We start from the raw sequence: 20,462 nt of genomic DNA, 5'->3' as shown, positions 1-20,462 counted from the left end.
GCCGCTCGCCACAGAGAGGGAGGCGAGACGCGCAGTCGGGCAGACACGGGACGGGATGGGCGCTGTTACAAGTGGGTTGGGCTGTTTTTTTTTTTGAGAATTGGGTTGGGCTGTTAGGGAGGCGCTGCGCACTGCTTGGTGGGCTGGCAGCCTGGAGCATTGCTACTGGGCTTTTTGGGTTCAGGTGAGCTCTTCATTGGTTTATCGGCTAATATAACTAGCTAAAACCTCAAAACTCACTTTTTTTTGAAGAAACTGGCAGGAGCTCTGCCTTTCATATTAGATGAAAGAAAGTATATACAAGCAAACCTCTTAAGGAGGCAAAAAAAGTTCAGAGGCAACAGAAAGGGAAGAGAGGAGGAGGGGAGGAGACACCAAAATAAAAAGGGTGGGCAGAGCTCTAGCCAATTATCCTCAGGGCCCTCCTCCTTTGGTCGATGTCCTCCTTGATTCTCATCGCCACCTCCCTTGCTGATTGAAATGCATTGTCGAAGATACGTCGGTTACGTTCTTTCCACAAGTTCCAGCAGGTATAGATGACCATGCCATTGAATTTTCTTCTTTGGTCTTTGCTGACTTGTGGTGCAGTTTGCTCCCACCAAGTGCGGAAGTGAATGGGCTCATCCTGTATTTGCAGGAGCTCTATGTCGACTCCTTCCCAAGTGAAGATTTGGTTCCAAACAGCTTTGGCGAAACCACAGTTGAAGCAAAGATGCACGACTGTCTCAAGGGGGCCATTGCAAAGTGCACAGTGTTCATGGTAGGGCCAATGTCGTTTCTGTAAATTGTCTGCTGTTAGGATCTTTTCCTGGATAAAAATCCACATGAAGACCTTACATTTATTTTCCGTGTCTGCTTTCCAGATCAGTTTTGGGCTGAATATGCTGTAGGCGCCCTTGAATTGTATTCTGTATGCTGAGCGGGTAGTGTAGGAGCCATCTGCCGTCCATCTCCAAGTGATCGAATCAGTGCTGCCTTCTTGGAGCTGTATTGATTGGATTCTAATCCACATGGATATGAATTCTTCCATATGTTGGGCCGTGCTGATTTGGTTTATGAATGTTCTCATCCAATTGTTGTTCTGCAGCTCTTGTCTCACTGATCTTCTTTTCCTTGCAACCATTTGAAATAGGTTGGGGGCAAGGTTCATGGGGGCTTCTCCATCTAGCCAGGCGTCAGTCCAAAATCTGGCCTTGTTGCCATCACCAATTGTGATCACTGTGGATGCCTGAAACAGCAGCCGGTCCTCCCTATTGCAGGGAATTTCCGTGCCTGACCATGGCCTGGAATTGTCTGTCCATTCAAGCCAAAGCCACCGTAGCCGCAGAGCTCTACTAAATTTGTCTAAATCTGGTATTCCTAGGCCTCCCAAATCTTTTGGTCTTGCTACCGTGGGCCAATTTACAAGACAGTGTCCACCATTGGCGTTTTCTTCCCCCTTCCACAGGAAGGATCTTCGAATTTTGTCGATTTTTTTCCTTGTCCACGCCGCTAGTGGGAAGACAGTGAGATGGTAGGTGGGCATTGCAGAGAGCACGGAAGTGATCAGAGTAAGCCTGCCTGCTCGGTTTAGCCATTTTCCTTTCCAACTCGGTAGCCTTTGGCCTATGCGCTCGATGAGTGGCTGAATGTGGACCTTCTGCAGCTTCCTGATGTGTAGTTGCAGGCCTAGGTAGTGGCATGGGAAAGAGTCTCTTACCCCTTGGAAGTCGGCCAGGACTTGATCCAAGTCGAGTTCTTGACATCTTATCGGATGAATCGAGCTTTTTTGTATGTTTATGTGCAGGCCCGATGCGTTTCCAAATAAGTGTAGGATCATTTTTATGGCGTCGAGGTCCCTCTTGATGGGGTTCGTGAAGACTGCAGCGTCGTTTGCATACATAGAAATTCTCCATTTGGCAGCAGATGGTGGTAGTGCGGATAGGATACCTTGTTCTGTGGCAAGGTCCAGGAGCCGTTGCAGGGGGTCCATGGCAAGTATGAAGAGCATGGGGGATAGGGGGTCCCCCTGGCGTACTCCTCTGCGGTGTCCAAAGCTCGGGCATCTTTGTCCGTTGAGAAGCGGCGTCGAAGTGGATGTGCGGAATAGGATAGAAATCCACTCTCTCCATCTTGGTCCAAAACCTAGCGCTTGCATGATTTCTAGGAGGTAGGACCAATTTACCGCGTCGAACGCCTTGTGGATGTCCAATTTGAGGAACAGGGTGGGCACTTTGAGCTTATGAAGTCTACGGACCGTGTTCTGGACATACATAAAATTGTCATGGATACTCCTTTTCTTGATGAAAGCACTTTGGCAATTGGATATCATGGAGCCCAGTCTTGGTGCTAGCCTGTTGGCGAGAATTTTGGTGAAAATTTTGGCGATGCTATGGATTAGACTGATAGGCCTGTAGTCTGTGATGTCCATGGCGTCTCCTTTTTTGGGGAGTAGGACTATGCTGGCGGTGTTAAGGAGCTGCAGCCCATTGGCGTTCATTGTGTACAGGCTATTGAGGGCCAATAAGATGTCATCCTTGATGATTTTCCAACAGGACTTATAGAATTTTCCAGTAAAACCGTCCGGCCCCGGTGCTTTGTCAATGGGCATGGAGTGGATCACCTCCTTGAGCTCGTCATGGGAGAATGGCAGTTCTAGCTCAGATAGGTCTTGTGGCGTATAGCCGAGGGCTTGCCATGGTAAGGTTTGTTGCCTCGAAGGCGTTGAGCCGATGTGGTTTGAGAAATATTCCATAACTATTTTTTCTTTGTCGTTATGTGCAAAAGCCATGCCGTCATTTGTGCGCAGACCATGGATGTAGTTCTTTCTCCTCCGCGCATTGGCTTTCATGTGGAAAAATTTTGTGTTTGCATCACCGGTGCGGATGTGTGTGAGCCTCGACCTTTGGCGAATTCTAGCCTTTTCGATGGCAGCAAGCCCCGTGCTACGAATTTTAAGGCGTCGTCTTAGGTCGAGCTCTTGTGGCAGTAGCGTTCTGTTTTCCTGTGCCAATTCTAGCTGCAGCAGGATCTCTTTAGTAATGGCTAGCTGCAACTTAGTGTCCCCCACTTTCTCTTTTCGCCATCTTTTTAGGGCCTTGGCTACTCTGGACAGTTTAGTATGCAGTCGTCTTAGGTGATTTGAGGAGCTGATCGGCTTGTTCCAAGCCTCTTGAACGGTCTCCTGGAATCCTTGCATGGATGTCCAGAAATTCTCGAAGCGAAAGGATGGTTGTTTTTGTGCTCCATTTCGCCGTGCAGGAGTAGGGGCGTGTGATCTGACATAAGTGAAGGCAGGGAGTGGAGGAAGCAAGACGGGAAAAGAAATTCCCAGTCCGGGGTGCAGAAAACTCTGTCAATGCGAGACATGGTGGGACTGTCCTGCTCGTTCGTCCACGTGAATCGGCGCCCATTAAGTCGAATTTCCTTTAGGTTCATGTTGTCTAGCGCTGATCTGAAGGAGCCCATGAGCCGACGGTTTAGATTCGTGTTGTTTTTGTCTTGGGCTTGGTAGATGAGGTTAAAATCTCCTAGCACCAGCCATCGGCCATGGCTGGGCGGTTGGATGTTCTGGAGCTCTTGGAGGAACTGCAGTTTTTGGTCGTCTCCTTGAGGGCCGTAGACTGTGGTGATTTGCCACTGTACGCCATCAGCTCTCATTTTGATTGCTGCTGTGATGGTATGCGGGGAGAGCACCACATCGGAGAGGTCGAAGAGGTTTTCGTTAACCGCCAGCAAGATTCCTCCCCTAGTGTTATCGGCCGGTGATACTGCAAAGGAGTTAACGAAGTTTGCTCCTAGAATGCGCAGCACTGTGGCCTGATCAATAACCTGCAGTTTGGTTTCTTGGAGGCAAATTATTGTGGCATTGGAGTCTCTCACCAGTTCATTAACAGCATCCTTCCTGGCATTATTATTTAATCCCCTTACATTCCAGTTGAGAAGATGACAATTATTTTGTGCCATAAGGAAACAGACAGTAGCCCTGGTTCGATTCATATTGCAGAGAATGAGGAGTTGGAGCATTTAGCATACAGAGGCACCTCCTAGGCAGGCAAGATTGAAGGCCGCTGGCTGCCTGATGGAAGTGAAGGTACAATGTGGTGCAGTTCCCTGGACCTTGAGGACGACAGACTAAAACGGCTCGCATATCCCTTGGATGCAGTGGCGGTGTATGGCCCCTGGCTTCTACCATCAGCACCCAGGGGGGTGGCGAGCGGGCGTTACAAGCGACGAGCAGACTGATACAAGTAGTTCTAAATGACATGAGTAGACTGCAGGGACTCGATGTGGAGCAGCAGGCGCCTAGAGCTGGGCGCTGTCGATGATAGGCGCTTCGTCGAGGCCACATAGCGCTGTCATCGCCTTGATCGCGTCGTCGGAGAGGGGGCCTTGGTACATGTTGAGGTAGTGCAGGAAGCGGTCATCTGGTGAATCGTCTTCAGGGACCCCCAGTTTCTTCATCAGCACTTGTCTGGCCTTGGCCTGTGCATCTCCTCTTGGTCAGTCCTTCGCCGCAATGCGAAGGCTTCTACGAGTGGATGTCGTTGGCTTTCTTGTGCAGCGCGCCCTGCTGGTGGACTGTGGCGGCGCTCGGAGTATCGGAGCCTGGACGGGGCGCGACATTGCTTGTGCGAATGTATGCATCGCGTCGTTGTTGGCTGGTTGCTGCGTTGCAGTCGCTTGCTGTTGCGTGTTCACGCCGCGCCGGCGCCTGGTGTAGACGACACCCGGCCTGAACCGATGAACAAGCCGGGTAGGGGAGCGTCCCATGGTTGCGGCATGCTGGGCCGGGGCGAGAGGAAGTGGCGCCGGCGCCGAGGCCTCCTCCCTGTGCGTCTCGATGTCCCTGCGCACAGGAGACGTTTCAGGGCAGGTGAGTCGCGAGTTGCTGAAGTAGACATCCCTGCGGAGCCGTCGTCGTGTCGATCTGAGTTCGCAGCGTAGAACCTTTGGTTGCAGCGTCGTCGCGGCTCGGTGGAGGTCTCTCTGGGCTGGTGGCGTGCAGGGGAGCGTCGCACCCTGTTCCTGCGGTGGTGGGTGGACCTGTGCCGGGTGCGTCCCCGTGGCTCCGTGGTCTCCTCAGCCGCAGTGGCCTTGGCCACGCGAGTCAGCTGGCGCCTGCGGTCGTCGCGGGTCGGGCGTCCCTCTTGATGGCGCCCGTGCCTTGACCGCGAGTGCTCCCGCTCGCGTTCCCCTGTCGGAGCGCGAGACAGGCTCCTGAAGAGCCTGGCGCCCCAGCTGTGCCCCTTGTCGCCGCGCCTTCATTATCTGAATTGAGTTCCATGATGATTCCCATTTTACATAAGTCATGCCGGAGTCTTTCAGTTCACTTGGTTTTCACCTTGTGATAATAATTCCATTTCTCATGTTAGTATATCACAACTCGCAACTTACTTCTCTAACATCTCATTGGAATTGGAATATATATAATTCTACCATTAACCTCTTTAAAATATGGTGTTTCAGTCATGGTAGTGTTTACCATCTAATTTGGTGCAGAAACCTTCTCACAATTGCTTAGTTGCATTTGCATGCCTCAAACGTTTTGGGGTTTCCAATGGTTCTTGTCAGAGCACTAGCAGTGACCTTCTATTCGAAAGGCACCACGATCATTATGTCAGACCACTAGTTTTGGGGATGGATTGGGGTGGATGATTTTTTGGGTATAGGTAACGGGTAACCCAGTAATTCCCCAACGGCATCGCTAGAAAAGCCACATCAGAATTCAGAATCCTGAAGGCAAAAGAGGTCATGGTGCCATCTTTCCCTTTCTTCTTCGGTCCAGTTGTATATATTTTAGCAACATCCAGACAGCCCTTTATAATTTGACGCTATATGTAAGAAATGCTACATTCTCGACGTGTCATCTCATCTGGTCCTTGAACTTCTGGTTGGTGAATGGTGACCGCAAATCCTCATGCAGAACACAATTAGACTGAATTATACCAGTTTTATTCTGCAGTCTACATGCAATCTTCCATAGTGAAACTGCACATACGACCAATACGGTTTCAGAAACCAAAACTGCAGAATGCACAGCTCAGCTTGGGAACATCACAATCCAGAATCACAGCGCAGGTCCCCAAGTCACGAAATTCTTCAGTATGTACCCTTGAGTGGGCGCTCAGCTAATGCTTCAATAGAAAATGACGGCCCAGTCAATATTTTTTAGATTCAAGGTGCACACACAATCAGATATTCAGATATGCAACTATACATGCGAGCAGAGTCCTACTGAAAAAGGGGTCAAATTCTTGAAAAAGGACAGACAACTAGGGCATGATGATTCTTTTTAGATAATGAAGGAAGCTTGTGTAATAAAAACAGTCAGCATGTAGGACATACTAAATTTCTGTATTCAATCCCAAAAATGGGCAGGTGCAGTTGTGCTGATGTCCTAGAAATGTCAAACTGAGCCACACAGCTGTAGTAGTAAAACAAAGAAGGATAAGAAATACTTCTATCCACTTACAAAGCCAGGTGCTGCTCATCCACGATCCACGCTAACTGGAAGCATGGTGATGGGGATTTCTCAAAAAATCCTGCGCACAGATTCTGTTCCAATCACTGACATTCCATATTCTGTTCCAATCACTGACATTCCAGATTTTGTTCCAAGCAACCTTCCGAACCTGTCCCAACGATGAACAGGAACGTTTATGGGTTTATGACATCCCTATAAAAGAGATAGCACCGAGGGATGTGTTTGTTTGGGAGCCTTCCAGTGAACCTGCTGTCTAGGAAGCGGTCGTGGCCCCAGGCAGTCGAAATCAGATGCCTGGGGTTGCAGGCCAACCAAACAGGTCCAATCTCATACCAAGTATACACAGAATGACACGCTTAAAGAGAAATCAGAGACAAAAATTCAACCATCTCAGCAAACAGAGGTAAACTGCAGAAATTTATCATGACATGCAGCATATGGAAGATCGAATCAAGAAGATTGATGAGGGCAAATAAAAATATAGATGCTGGGATTTACTAGTAGTTAACTTGGACTCGATCATCATATATCCTCCACATTCTTGCAGACGCATCAGAATTCAGTAGATGTTATAAAAATTTCCTATCCGAAGGTACAGGCAGTAATGCTTTCAGATGATGCTTATAGAAATGGCAGCCAGTAATCAATACGAGCAAGACCTTCCTGACTCAGTAGCTCACCTATCATGTAACCTTCCACACAGGAGCTCACCTATGTCAGAGGGAAAGGAAGCAAATTGAAGGATACAGAGTAAACAATTTGATTCTTATAAGGCTTTATCAATTCGTAAGCTAGGTGTCGACTTCACAGATTCAATTGCTAAGGAGTTCATGCTAGCATAGTATCACATGTAGCTTTGAACCTGAGATGGACTCAGCAACTGTAAATTTGATAACTGATAGCATCACGCTCATTTCAACAACACATGAAAAATGCAGTGGCTCCTTTCTCAAATTTGTTTCCTGAACTTTTCAGGTTTTTACCTTCAAAAGTCCTAATTACCTAGCTTAGGTCTAATTTAACTTTATATAAACAAGATGCATGATTTGGAGCTTATAAAAACAAACTATCAGTCACCTTAAAAACTCTCAAGTGGCATACTGTGGACAAAACTAACTTATACAGGTTACAAATACAAGTTTAAACTGCTGATTGCTGTTATAAAAAATGGCGACATATAAATATAATACATCGTTATAAGCAACACATCTAGAACCAGCATCAACAACCAAGTAATAATCTGTCCAAACTATCCTCATTACAACATGGGCAGGTGGCAGCTATTGTTCAGCTGCACAAAATAGAAAAATTTTCAGCAAACTATACATGACATGTTATCAGGTACTTCATCCCTAAATAACTGTCCCCGTTGGTGTGCATGCCATAAATTTGACTCGATTTGTTGAAAATACGTGTAACATTTGTATCTCCAAATAAATTTATTAAAAAACTAGATTCAAAGAACTTTCCAATGATATTAATTATGTATCATAAATATTAATATTTTTTAACATATATTTAGTCAAAGTTGTTTCCCGAAAAGCGCAAACGACAAATATTTAGGGACAAAGGGAGTAGGTGGCTTTCGAGGGTACTGAACTTTCAATAGCATGCATCGTTGGCAAACTATTTAAAAGCTGCATTTAGTTCATTACTACACCATAAACATAGGCCCCAGAGAAGATTAAAAAATATATAGTTCACAGACAGCCAATCACTCACTAGTAACTCAACAGAAGTAAGAAGAAGTAGATCAGTGTATAAGATGTTTGGAATTCTGGAAACATCACATACAGCATTTGAAACATATGATTTGAAACAAAACAGCATAAGTCATTAGATTTTTGTGCCTCCCCCCCCCCCCCCCCCCCCACCCCAAACACAGACAAACCTTTTTTTTCTTTTTTGGTGATTCCAGCACTTACTGAGACAGGTCACAGATCTAAAAGAAGCATACAAACATGTCTCAACTTTTAATTTGCAACCTTGTGTGTTTTTTCTTGCAGTAGTAGAAGTGGTTGCAGTATTAATTAGATAAGACGTCTCAAGAAAGAGGATAAGAAATGAAACAAATAAGTCACAGGCAGATAGCCTATTTCATAAGCAAATACAAAAGCTTGTGCATGCTAGAGCGAATGCAGAAACACAGCGGATGCTACAGGGTTCGTCTTGCCCACCTCCGTGCTATCTGTCCTGAGTGATCAATGGCCACTGCACGGTCGCCTGCCCTGGCAACGTCCTTCACGCTTATCTCACACGCCAACCCCTAGTATCTCTTCATGCCGTGCCACTGATAAGAAGTCCGAGAAGCAAGGAACATAAGGAGGAAGCTGCAAGGATTCCTGAAATGTGCCGACAGTCCGCACTTCCTTGCTATTCAAGCCATATGATATCAGCTGGTGTTTCCGATATACAATGAACATGAAATTGTTGTTGTCTGGATGAATGGCAACAACATTGTAACCAAGAAAACCTGTCCTTCCAAACAGACGTGAACAGCTCACACTGTGCTTAAGGGCCCACTTTTGTGTATCATAGTCCTCAAGAACCCAGATTGACAGTAGATTAGAATTATCATCGGAGTCTCTTCTAAAAACACGACTGGACAGTTCAGATGGGATACCATCTGCCCAATGTTCTTCATTGATGCAATATAGGCGCCCTTGGGATTGACCAATGAAAAGCGGAACGCAGCCATGAACCCGCCCACCCACAGAAGATGGCGCTCGGATTATCCTTTTTGTGTTCCCTTCCACATCCACCTCAAATATCTGATTATCAGTCAAGATCAAATACAGCATGCTGTTGAAAATGGCAGCACAAGGGGTGCACCCCCTGATCTGAGGATCCCGCTTATTCCATTGTCTTCGCAGCTCTACTTCTTCAGCCCAGTCAATCTGGGTGTGCCTCCACACCCCTGTTTCTGAGGAGTAGAATTGCACTGTTGCCAGGCTCACCCCCCGCGCGCTGATGATGACCAAATGGAAGTAGGGGGAGACAGCCGGATTGAACACGAAACAGGTGTGGCTGAAGCGAATAGGCCTATCAGCCAGAGTATGCTCGCTGGGCACGGCCGCCCACTGCTCAGTGGCGGGGTTGAACACAATATAGCCAAGCTCGCGAAGCCTGGTGCTGTGCCTAAAGAGGAGGAGCCCGTTGCAGGACGCCCTGAGCCAGATGTTGTGAATGCCAGGCAGCTTCTTGAGGAAGGCGAAGGAAGGGTCGAAGGTTGACGCGGATCCCCCAGACAGATTGATGAAAGATCCCAACTCCCCCACGTAGGAAGGGAAAAAACCATGGAGGGTTTGGGGGAGCTTCTTGTGGTGGAGGGGATCCGCGATGAGGTCGCGCCAGCCTTTGGAGACGCACTTGCATCGGTGGATCTCGTTGATGGGGAGGCAGGAGAGGATCTCCACCAGGAGGTCGTCGGGTAGGCCAGCCACCGCGGTCTTCTTCGGGCGCTCCATGCCGCTGCGAATGGAGAAGCAAACAGGGGGTGTGAGGGTGGTGAGGGCCGCTGGAATGGAGGTGGAGCGGAGCGGAGCGTACCGGCGCCAGGCGCCGGAGAAGGTGGGGGAGTCGTCGAAGGCAAACGTACCTACTCTGCACCGCTCAGCCTTATATCCTCGCCCCTGCTCTCTCCGCGAGCATCGATCCGCTCGCTACCCTCCCGGACTTGCGTCGAGGCAGGTGTGGAGAGGCCGGCAGATCTAGCGGCTTCTTCGCATGAGCTCCGCCTCGGTTGGACCGGCGTCGAGGCAGAGGCACCCCAGGGCGACGTCGCACGGCCACCCCGCGAGATCCGCCGCGACCCAAGAAGCTGCTGTCCCCTTATCCTGCCGGCGCCTCGTCGCTGACCCCACGCCAGCGCCCGTCCTCCCCAGCGGGAAGGCGGAGAAGGCCCACGCCGGTGCCCTCCGCGGGCCCCGTCACCAGTCCCCGCCGACGGCCCCTCCTCTTCTCCTTCTCCGCCCGCCTCCTCTTCTCCAGCAACGGTGCGGGCAAGGCGCGGCTCGGCGTCGAGCCGAGGAGGAGCGCGCGGCCCGATGTCGGAGACGAGAGCGGCCAGCAGCCCAGCAGAGAGTTTTGATAGAAGAAATCTGTAAGATATAAGGTGAGGCCTTGTTTAGTTCCGAAAAGATTTCGGATTTCGGTACTGTAGCACTTTCGTTTGTTTATGATAAATATTATCTAATTATGGACTAACTAGAATCAAAAGATTTGTCTCGCGATTTACAGCTAAACTGTGTAATTAGTTTTTGCTTTTGTCTATATTTAATGCTTCATGTATGTGCCGCAAGATTCGATGTGACAGGGAATCTTAAAAACTTTTTGCTTTTTGGGTTGAACTAAACAAGGCAGGTATGTTCACACCCACTAGAGGGTTAAGACAGGGTGATCCTCTATCACCCTACTTGTTCCTATTTGTTGCACAAGGTCTATCAAGTCTGTTGAAAGGTGCTGAAAATAGATGTGAGCTGCAGAGAGTAAAAGTCTGTAGAGATGCTCCTGCTGTATCTCATTTATTGTTTGCTGATGACTCATTGATATTGATGCAAGCTGATAACAATAATGCTGAAGTACTAAAGAATTTGCTCGCTAGATATTGTGCAAACTCGGGGCAAAAGATCAGTGATGCTAAATCAAGTATCTTTTTTAGCCCGAATACTGATGTAGATACAAAAGCTGAAGTCTGTGAAACACTGAATATTTTGACGGAGTCCTTAACTGATAAGTATCTGGGGCTACCAGCTTTGGTTGGTGTAGACAGAAGTGATTGCTTCCAGTACTTGGTGGATAGGGTGAGGGGAAAAACAAAAGATTGGAGGGAAAAACTACTAAGCATGGGAGGAAAAGAAGTCCTTATAAAATCAGTGGCTCAAGCCGTGCCAGTGTTTGCGATGATGGTGTTCAAAATCCCAAAAAACATATGCAAAGGGATAACCGACGCCATATCCCAATTCTGGTGGGGTGATGACGGTGATCACAAAAGGATACATTGGAAAGCTTGGTGGAAACTATGTATTCCAAAGAGTAAAGGAGGTATGGGTTTTAGAGATCTAGAAGCTTTTAACAAAGCACTGTTGGCTAAACAAATCTGGAGGTTGCTGGTGGAACCGGACTCACTCTGTGCCAGAGTATTAAGATCGAAGTATTACCCAGATGGAAGATTACTGGATGCAAAGCTGAAAAAGGGATGTTCATTTACTTGGCAAAGTATTATTGCTAGTTTGGAGTGTTTCAAGAAAGGGTGTATCTGGAGAGTTGGAGATGGGTCCCAAATAAAAATCTGGGAGGACAATTGGATCCCATCAAGTCATAATTTGAAGATTGTAACACCGAGAGGAAATAGTCTGATTACAAGAGTAGAGGAACTCATTAACCCAATCACGGGTGCCTGGGACATCCAACTAATCAGGTCTATGTTTTGAGAAATTGATGTTAACAGAATATTACAGATTCCTCTATGAGATGGAAGAGAAGATATTGTGGCGTGGCACTACACAAAGAATAACTTCTTTTCAGTTGGATAGGCCTATCATCTACAATGGCTACATAAGTTTGGAGAAAATAGAATTAATGAACAAGCAAGTGGAATAGGTGATGATAAGGTGTGGTCTCAGCTATGGAAACTGGAGGTGCCAGCAAAAATAAAAATCTTTGGTTGGAGGGTGTTACATGGTCTCATTCCATGTAAAGGTATTCTGGCAAATCGACATATAGAAAATTCAAGCAGTTGTCCTGCTTGTCAATCTCATTGTGAGGACATTAAACATGCTCTGTTCGAGTGCAACCAAGCTAAAGAGATTTGGAGAATTCTGGGAGTAGCTGACAATATCAACTCGACGCTATCTCTTCACCCTTCGGGGTCAGTTGTTGTTGCTGAGATGATTACGAGGCCAAAGCAGATTGATGAACTGAATCACATTGGGCTTGCTGAATTAATACTCACGGGAGGTTGGTATATCTGGTGGCAACGTCGGCAGTTAACTCATGGGGAAACTTTTCAAAATCCAACAAGAGCAGCACTGTCCATTGCAACTTTAACAACGAACTATTAGAGATCATTGAAGAAGGTGGGGAGAACTGGCAAGAAAGAAGAAGGCTGGAGAAGACCACCTGAAGGGGAATTACTACTGAATGTAGATGCAAGTTATACACCCGAACTCGGATCGGGAGGAACAGGTGTGATTATAAGGGACTCAACGGGTTCATTCCTGGGGGCTAGGGTAAGCTACCTTGAATTCATGTCTGATGCTATTACTGCTGAAGTGACTGCACTTAGAGAAGGTCTAGCTTTAGCTCAGACAATGGGATGCAATAGAATAAGAATTCAATCGGACTGCTTGGAGGTAGTGCAAACAATGAGACAAGGGGGTTTCACAGCTACAATCAGTGGTCCAATTTATGAGCAGTGTGAACTGATGTGGCTTGATTTTGTTTCTATCTCATTAGAACATTGTAATCGTGAAGCAAATGGTGTAGCCCATGAATTAGCTAGAGTTGCGCTTCAGGAGAAGCTTACATGTAATTGGGTCGATGAACCCCCTAGGTTTCTGCTAGGAGCTTTGGTGAACGATGTAACTGTCTTGCAAAATCAATAAAGTGCGCCAAATGGCTTTCTCAAAAAAAAGAGAGTTGCCTACTCCAAATGTGACTGTGTGAGCGAGAGAGGATGAATGAAGGCCACAATTGGGCTTCTAGAAATGGTATTATAGTGTGAGAAGATGATGAAGGTGACAACTTGGTTTAAATCTAGAAATGACATTATAGTGAGATGGACTCATTTCATTAAAATCTTTTAACGAAGCTCACAAATTTTAATAGTATTTAGGTGAAACCCACATGCTGTAAGAGCAAAATTCTATTTTTTTCAATAATTTAGAGTTACATAGAAAAGAGTGGTTAAACTGAAATTGCACTAAGACCTTCCATTGTCAGACCTAGGGTGAGGGCATGATATACAATGGCCCAGAGCTCAGGCAAGGAAGCCTAGCCTAGGTATATAAACCTTTATGTCCTATAGTCCATTAGATATTAGCAAACTAACGAAAAGAGAGACAAAAAAAGTAGCTAACTAGCCAAAGAAGATTGATGACCTTTCTAGTTTTGTTTCCCGGTTTTCACCATTGCCCGCCTTGGGCATATTGGAGGTGAGGAGCTGCGCCGTAGTGTTGGTTACACATTATGACTTGCAAGTTCGCGACACGCTCAAACACGCGCCGGCGGCCGAGTCCTGATGCACACAAGTGGAGTCGGACGAGGTGACGAGCCATGTCACCGAGTCTGAGAACAACGTACGACGATGGCGACCGGGACCATATTGGGCTCCACAACAGCGGCATCTTGGTTCTTGCCTTCTCATGAACTACGATTAGTTGTTTTAGTTTATGTCCTTGGTTCTTGCCTTCTTGTGAATTGTGATTACTTGTTTCAATTCATGTATAGGCCCTAGGTATTTTTTCTTGTTTATTTTTAACTCAAATTAATTATTTTTATAGTATTCTAGACTTATGGTATTTTATACTCATATAGTCATGTTTTTCTACTAATTTAGTCATGTTAAATTAAAAATATGGTATTGGATTTGCTTTCCCTTTACAAGCAAAATTAGCACCTATATTATATAAGATTTTATACATGGATTAGAGGGTCCATTGCGACGAGCTTGCCAGAGGGTCTTCAAAGTCTTAGGATCGGCGTTGTGCCCCTTCAACCGAATCTCATGTCTTCAACAATTTGCCACTCTTAAAACTTCTTGACAGGCTCATCTCATTTGATCCTTGAACTTCTGGTTAGGAATGGTAACCATAAATCCTCATGAAGAACCCAATTAAACCGCAGAAATACTAATTAGCAACCGAGTTTTACTTGGTGCGACACGCATGACGACTGTCTAATTCGCACGGGGAAGGAGGCCATCCGATTTGGACCGCCGGCAGTGGATCTGAGCCCACTTGAGACGAAGACAACAACGACAATGGCTAGGATTCTGGCAAGCCTATCCGGCTCTTTCTTCAAGTCTGGTGGCTATAGAAGGGACGGCCGAGGAAGGTAGGCAGGCCGGACGGTGAGGATGGTGACCTGGTGAGTTAGGGGGCCTAGAGGTGGTAGCAGTCATTGGCCAGGTTGGGGCAAGGGAGTCTAATCAGAGTTGTAGAAGATGGCAGTGGCCAAGCTAGCAGAAGTTAGAGAGAAGGTAGTGGGAGGAGGAGGGGAAGAGGGAGGCAATCGTGGGTGCGGTAAGTCTAGCAAGACTCTACTGCAATGTGGTGGGATAGTGGGCAGTAGGAAGAGAAGGCCTCTGGGTCGGATCTAAAGATGGAGGACGTCATCGCGGAGGGCCCACGCCCGTGCTGGTCGCCACCCTTGGTTGGACTCTCCCGTGATGGCTTCGACTGCTACCTCTTCCACACCATCACCAACCACCGAATCTACGCTCGGTGGTAGGGTAAGAGGCGAAGGGTCATGAATCTGTGGTGGTGGCGCCAGATTCGGGGTGGTGGAGGTGCGCCGTCCTTGGGGAAGAAGGGGAAGGCCACTGGTGTTGGAGGAAGGGGCAGACCCATCTCATTGTCGCCACCGCCAAGGAGGAGGAGCTAGGCTGCCGTGTTGCTGCACCATGAGGTCGGGTCACTGTGAGGCCACGTCACTGCCATGCCATGAGGCCGCGCCGCCAGGCTAGGACGGCCTTCCACCATCGCCCTAAGGGAGGGGGAGAGAAGAGAGGAAGGGCCGCTGCAACGTCGGGTGTGGTGTGTGCCATGTGGGAGAAGTGAGAGAGCGAGAGATGACAGAGAGATGTGAGACCCTAACTCCATATATATATATACCCAATATGGATTGGATATGGGCTTTTTGTTGGGCCTTGGGAAAATTAATCGAGACGGGCCTTATAAGTGACCCGCTTCTGAAAATGGGGGTATTTTTGGAGGCGGGCCACTTATAAGGCCCGCTTCGATTAATAGATTTTAGCTGTAAATCAATTTTCCAAGGCAGTTGCATGTAACCGCCTCAGTTAATTTGAGACATTTACCGAGGTGGTTGGAATTGCTATCCGCCTCGAGGGGGTTTTGAAAAGATCAAGGTTAAGTTCTTTTTGCAGTGGTGTCCGGCGAAGCCCAATTGCCATGAGAGCAAACATTTAAGTTTCTCATGTGTGGACGACATAAATCTAGTTGTACAAAAATACCACTAGAGAAATTTCTTCTTAACAAAGGACCGGGTGAAAGGTCCAAAAGGCTAGAGGGAGGGTGAATAGCCTATTTAAATTTTTCTACAAACTTCAACTAGGCAAGTTGATTAGTAAAACAAAAGGCAAAGCTATACTAGCACTAGCACAACTTATGCAAGCCACCTATACAAGTCTAGTACAAGGCTAAACACTAAAGCACAACAACACTATACTAACAAGAACTAAGCTACACAAGCTAAACTAGCAAGGTAGGCAAGAATGTAAAGAGAGGAGGGTGATTGTTATACCGACGTTGTAGAGAAGAGATATATCCAATCAATCACGTACACAATCACAAGAGAGACCTCGGCAAGAGATGACACAAGATTTTTTACCGAGGTTCACTTGCTTCCCGGCAAGCTATTCCTCGTTGTGGCGATGCACCCACTTGATGGATCACGAGCTAATTGGCAATCCAAAGCCAAACCCTCAGCGGGTGCCGCACATCCACTCCTAAGATGGGGATCCTCCAAGCCACGAGCAATCCACTAGAGTAGCCAATTGTGATCTCCCGCGGGGAAGGCTCAAGAACCCCTCACAAATCACTTGGTGAGGCTCGAAACAATCTCCAGTCACGAGCTCAACACCACCGCTGCTCCAAGCCATCTAGGGCGTCGGGAAACACCCAAGAGTAACAAGAAATCCGTAGCAAACTCAAGAATCAAGTGCCACTAGATGCAACTCTCAATGCAATGCACTTGAATCTCACTCAATCTTACTAGGATGAGCAATCAAGCAAGGAGATGGGTGGAGGGAGTGTTCTCTAGCTCAATGTATGTCTCAAGTAATCAAATGTGCAAGAGACAACCTCCCAAAGCCGGCCACCTTCTATTTATAAGCCCCTCAAAGAAACTAGCCATTGGCTGTTTTCACTGGGCTGAAAACGGGGGCACCGGACGCTACTAAGTGAGCACCGAACGCTCGACTCACTGCGTCCGGTGCACTGGAGTTGGCCACATGTCCTCTTTGAATCTCGCGTATCAGATCCTAACGGCTACCTGCAACACACCGGACGCTCTGCAAGTCCACACCGGACATGTCCGGTGCACACCGGACTCATGCGCAGAGAGTTTGTCAAACTCGCGACCTCACCGGACGCTAGGCACCGGACGGTCCGGTGCTCACCGGACTCGTGCGCAGAGAGGGTTGCAAAAACCCCTCACACCGGACGCTAACCACCGGACGCTCTCAGAGTGCGTCCGGTGCTTAACCCTAGCAGGGTCAAGCACACCGGACGCTGAGGCCAGCGTCCGGTGCCTCCGCACTCAGCGTCCGGTGAGTGTTTCTCAGTGAGAAAACACTCCCGCGACTTCTCCAAAATTCCCACCGGCGCAATAGAAAATATACACTTATTTTTCTCAAAAGCGCCGAATCCCGCCTCGCAAGCTCAGCGGGAGGGAGAGAGGAACCCACACCCCTCTCAACCCTAGGAACTCCACCTCCTTTGTAAATGTGCTAACACCAACAAGTGTCCACCACCAAAGTGCATGTGTGTTAGCTTTTCACAAACATTTTTACCAAAGGAGTTAAGTTAGCACTTTACTAGATCCTAATGCATATGCTCAAGATGTAGATCTAGTAGCACTTGATTCGAGAGATGACCGTGATTTCCCCTCTTGATAGTCGGCTATCTATCCTAAACCCGGTCAATCACTTCTCTACTCATCTTAGACCGGCAAAAGTAAAACCCTATGTTTATACCTTTGCCTTGATAACTTTGCTCCTCGTCTATCATCATGATCTCTACTTCATCTTCATCCCTTTGTGATCATGTGGCCACCTTTCCATGCCACCATGCACCTTCATCACATGTGTTGCTATGCCTAACTCAAATCACTTAAACATAAGACATTAGCAACTTGGTGTCATTAATTACCAAAACCAAACTTGGGCTTTCATCGGGACTCCGTGGGCAGTGAAGGCAGCAAAAAATATTTACAACATCCATTCTACTATCAACGGTGGATTTCACCCTACGTCGATGTTCATCCAACTATTGTTCATGGCCCACGTACATGCCACCATGTAGATGGTTCCAGAGAAAAATACTGCTGCCCCGAGTGTTCCCATGACTCTTCCCGTCATCTGTCATTCGTCCCTTCAATGGTGCCCTTCTTGGTCTCCCCTGTCTCTCTGTCCCACAAACTTATCATGGTGCCTAGTGGAGCTCGGACCAACGACCACTTCTCACCTAGAGCTAACTGGCCTTACCTACACTTAGGCCACGACATGCCCTAGAAATGGCTAGCGTCACCCATGCCATTGCTATGAGGCACTGGGTAGCCTCATCTGTGTTGCCACCACCAAACATGCCTATATGGTTGGCCACTCTCACCTATATATATGCCACCACAACGAGGTGCTGACTGGCATCACCCACGTTGTTGTTACCGCTACGACGTGCCCTAAGGTTGGCTTTCCTCACCTATGTTCCCATTGTGAGTTGTTGAATGGCCTAGTTTGCTGCCGCGCGACGTGCCCTAGAAATGGCTTATTTGTTATGACCAGTTAATATAAGGTTCATCACGTATCATTGCTGTCTTCTCATCCCGCATCATCATCTTTGTTGGACCAAAGTCGGTCAGGTGTGTGCATGCATCCTCCTATGGGTTAGGATTCAGGATGTTCAGGACCTTTTGTTTTGATCTGATTTTTGTTTTGGCTAGACCTTGATTTGTGTTTTATCTAGGATTCAATTGGAGATGATGTGGTTTGGCTGTTTATTTTTTTGTGTGTGCAAACTAATGCTGTCTTGCCTTCCTTATGGTTATGCTTGTTATGAGCGGATATATATGGAGTCAAATGGGTTGGCTGTTCATTTTTTTTTTGTGTGCCAACCAATGTTGCTTTGCCTTCCTTTCTGGTTATGCTTGTTATGAACGGATGATACACAAACACCCTTTCCCTTCACTAAAAAATTCTCATGTTGGTAATTGGTACGTAATAACAAACAGTCACCCTAGGGAGTTTATCTATACCTCTTCCTTTGGTGAGCAGTTATTTATGCATTGATGAATGGTGCGATATTCTGTTGCTACTTTTATGGTTGTCGATTAAACCAGCTGGCATGGATTGCACCCTTTTGTTCCTTTGCAACTATTTAACTAAACTGATTGGGGTGTTCTGTACATTACCTCATGAACTCCTTGGTGTGTTCATATGTGCTATTCAATCCATTGATCCACAACTCCATACATGTGTTCACTTTTTTCTTTTACTTGATTGCCCGTTTCTGCAAATTGATTGGCATGGATGTGTTGCTTTCAAGAAAAGCTTTAATTTACATGTTAATTTGAAAGGCAAAGACATTCTATTGTCGGCAGTATATTAATGGTTATGGCTGAAAAAACAAGGCCTAGAATAGGTGTTTTCTTTTACTTGTGATCTATATGTTTTCTTATAGAACACAAGTTCTGAACAAATATACAGGATGCCTTTACTTATATTATTTTATTTACTCTCCTCCCTGAGGATGTAGAGGAAGCTACAAAAAGCTCTCACTGACAATTTGGCGGTAGAAGTGTTTGTGTGAATAAGATTAATTGGCTACCTTCGCATCTTCTATAGGAAGTAATTCCATCATATGGAGCTCTATTATTAGATTATTGTAGCAAAGATATTAGGTTCTATTATGTTCCAGGTAATAGGCTGAGAGTTGCTCTGACACTACAGAGATAAAGGCATATAAACACAGAATTAAGAATCAGAAAGATAAGTAGCATATATTTCATCCATTTACAGGACAAGGTGTGTCTCCCAGAAACCTTGCGCGTCCAACTCTAGTCATGTAACTTTCCAGACAATAGCCACAATTTAAATTTGGAAACTCCAGTCCAAGGCCTCTTATTTCCATACATGAGCTACTCAACTTCAAATAAAAGCTACAACCACGTGAAACAGAAATAATCTCACGCCATCCCTAGAAAAACGCCTGCACTCTATTCTTTTATATTTCTAGTAATAAAGTTAGAATCATAAATCTTAAAGAAGAAAAACTAGAGTCAAAATTGTAATCTCAATGCAACATGTAAGGCATATATATAACTTGCATAAATTTGTCATGCTACATTGCTATGCCAAGGACCCAAACAAGATCTAAGAGGACACAAATTATACGTCTAAGCTACTCCCTCCAATTTTTTTGAGAGTCAAATCATTCTAAGTTTGAACAAACTTTATATAACAAAATAATATTTATGATACAAAATAAGTATTATTAGACTCTTCATTAATGATATTTTCATACAATATATCTATTATGTCAGTAATATTTGTAATTCTCTCTATAATTTTGGTCAAACTCGTGATACTTTGACTCTCCAAGAAAGTTAGAATGACTTATAATTTTGAACGGAAGGAATAAAGATGACATGCAAACTGCAATTTGATGCAAATCTATTCCTATCATTTTCAAATCCAAAAAACAAAAAAAATCAAAGCCAAAGTACATAATGATTGACTCAAAATAACTCTGTACCAATCTTTTGATGACTAGAGGGAGTAAGTTAAAAAGGCTAAGAAATGGATCCTGGTAATATAATATGATTGCTATTTCAAACATGCATATGGCATATAACTTGAACTCAAAACATCATAAGTTGGGAAACTGCATTACGAATGTATGAAGCTGGCAAAAACATGCATATGTCTGAAGTCTGAACTAGCACATGTGGCAATGCTTCTGTTGCAGGAATAGAGGTGGATTTACAGCGTAATAGCTAATTGGACAATATAAGTCCATAAAACAGGGAACATAAGGAA

The 20,462-nt window shown here is 46.1% G+C and overlaps 1 protein-coding gene across 2 annotated transcripts; it reads right to left on the bottom strand.

The window, feature by feature from the left end:
* On the bottom strand, positions 8,410-10,552 carry LOC8063632. 2 transcript variants are annotated; one of them, XM_021454393.1, is made up of 2 exons: positions 10,016-10,552; positions 8,410-9,937 (listed from the first exon to the last, which is right to left on the bottom strand). In XM_021454393.1, the coding sequence occupies exon 2, from the start codon at positions 9,931-9,933 to the stop codon at positions 8,719-8,721; it is 1,215 nt and encodes a 404-aa protein (XP_021310068.1). In that variant the 5' UTR covers positions 9,934-9,937; positions 10,016-10,552; the 3' UTR covers positions 8,410-8,718. The 2 variants fall into 2 exon arrangements, with proteins under 2 accessions (XP_021310068.1, XP_002459466.1); XM_002459421.2 differs by having other exon boundaries at positions 10,065-10,552.

Source organism: Sorghum bicolor, chromosome 2 (genome assembly GCF_000003195.3).
Source record: "Sorghum bicolor cultivar BTx623 chromosome 2, Sorghum_bicolor_NCBIv3, whole genome shotgun sequence".
In the NCBI taxonomy this organism is placed as follows: Eukaryota; Viridiplantae; Streptophyta; class Magnoliopsida; order Poales; family Poaceae; genus Sorghum; species Sorghum bicolor.
This window is presented reverse-complemented; position numbering and strand designations above follow the sequence as displayed.

What these genes read in the sequence shown, in the direction of transcription:
- LOC8063632 (XM_021454393.1), bottom strand. Translation starts at nt 9,933, where the DNA reads ATGGAGCGCCCGAAGAAGACCGCGGTGGCTGGCCTACCCGACGACCTC.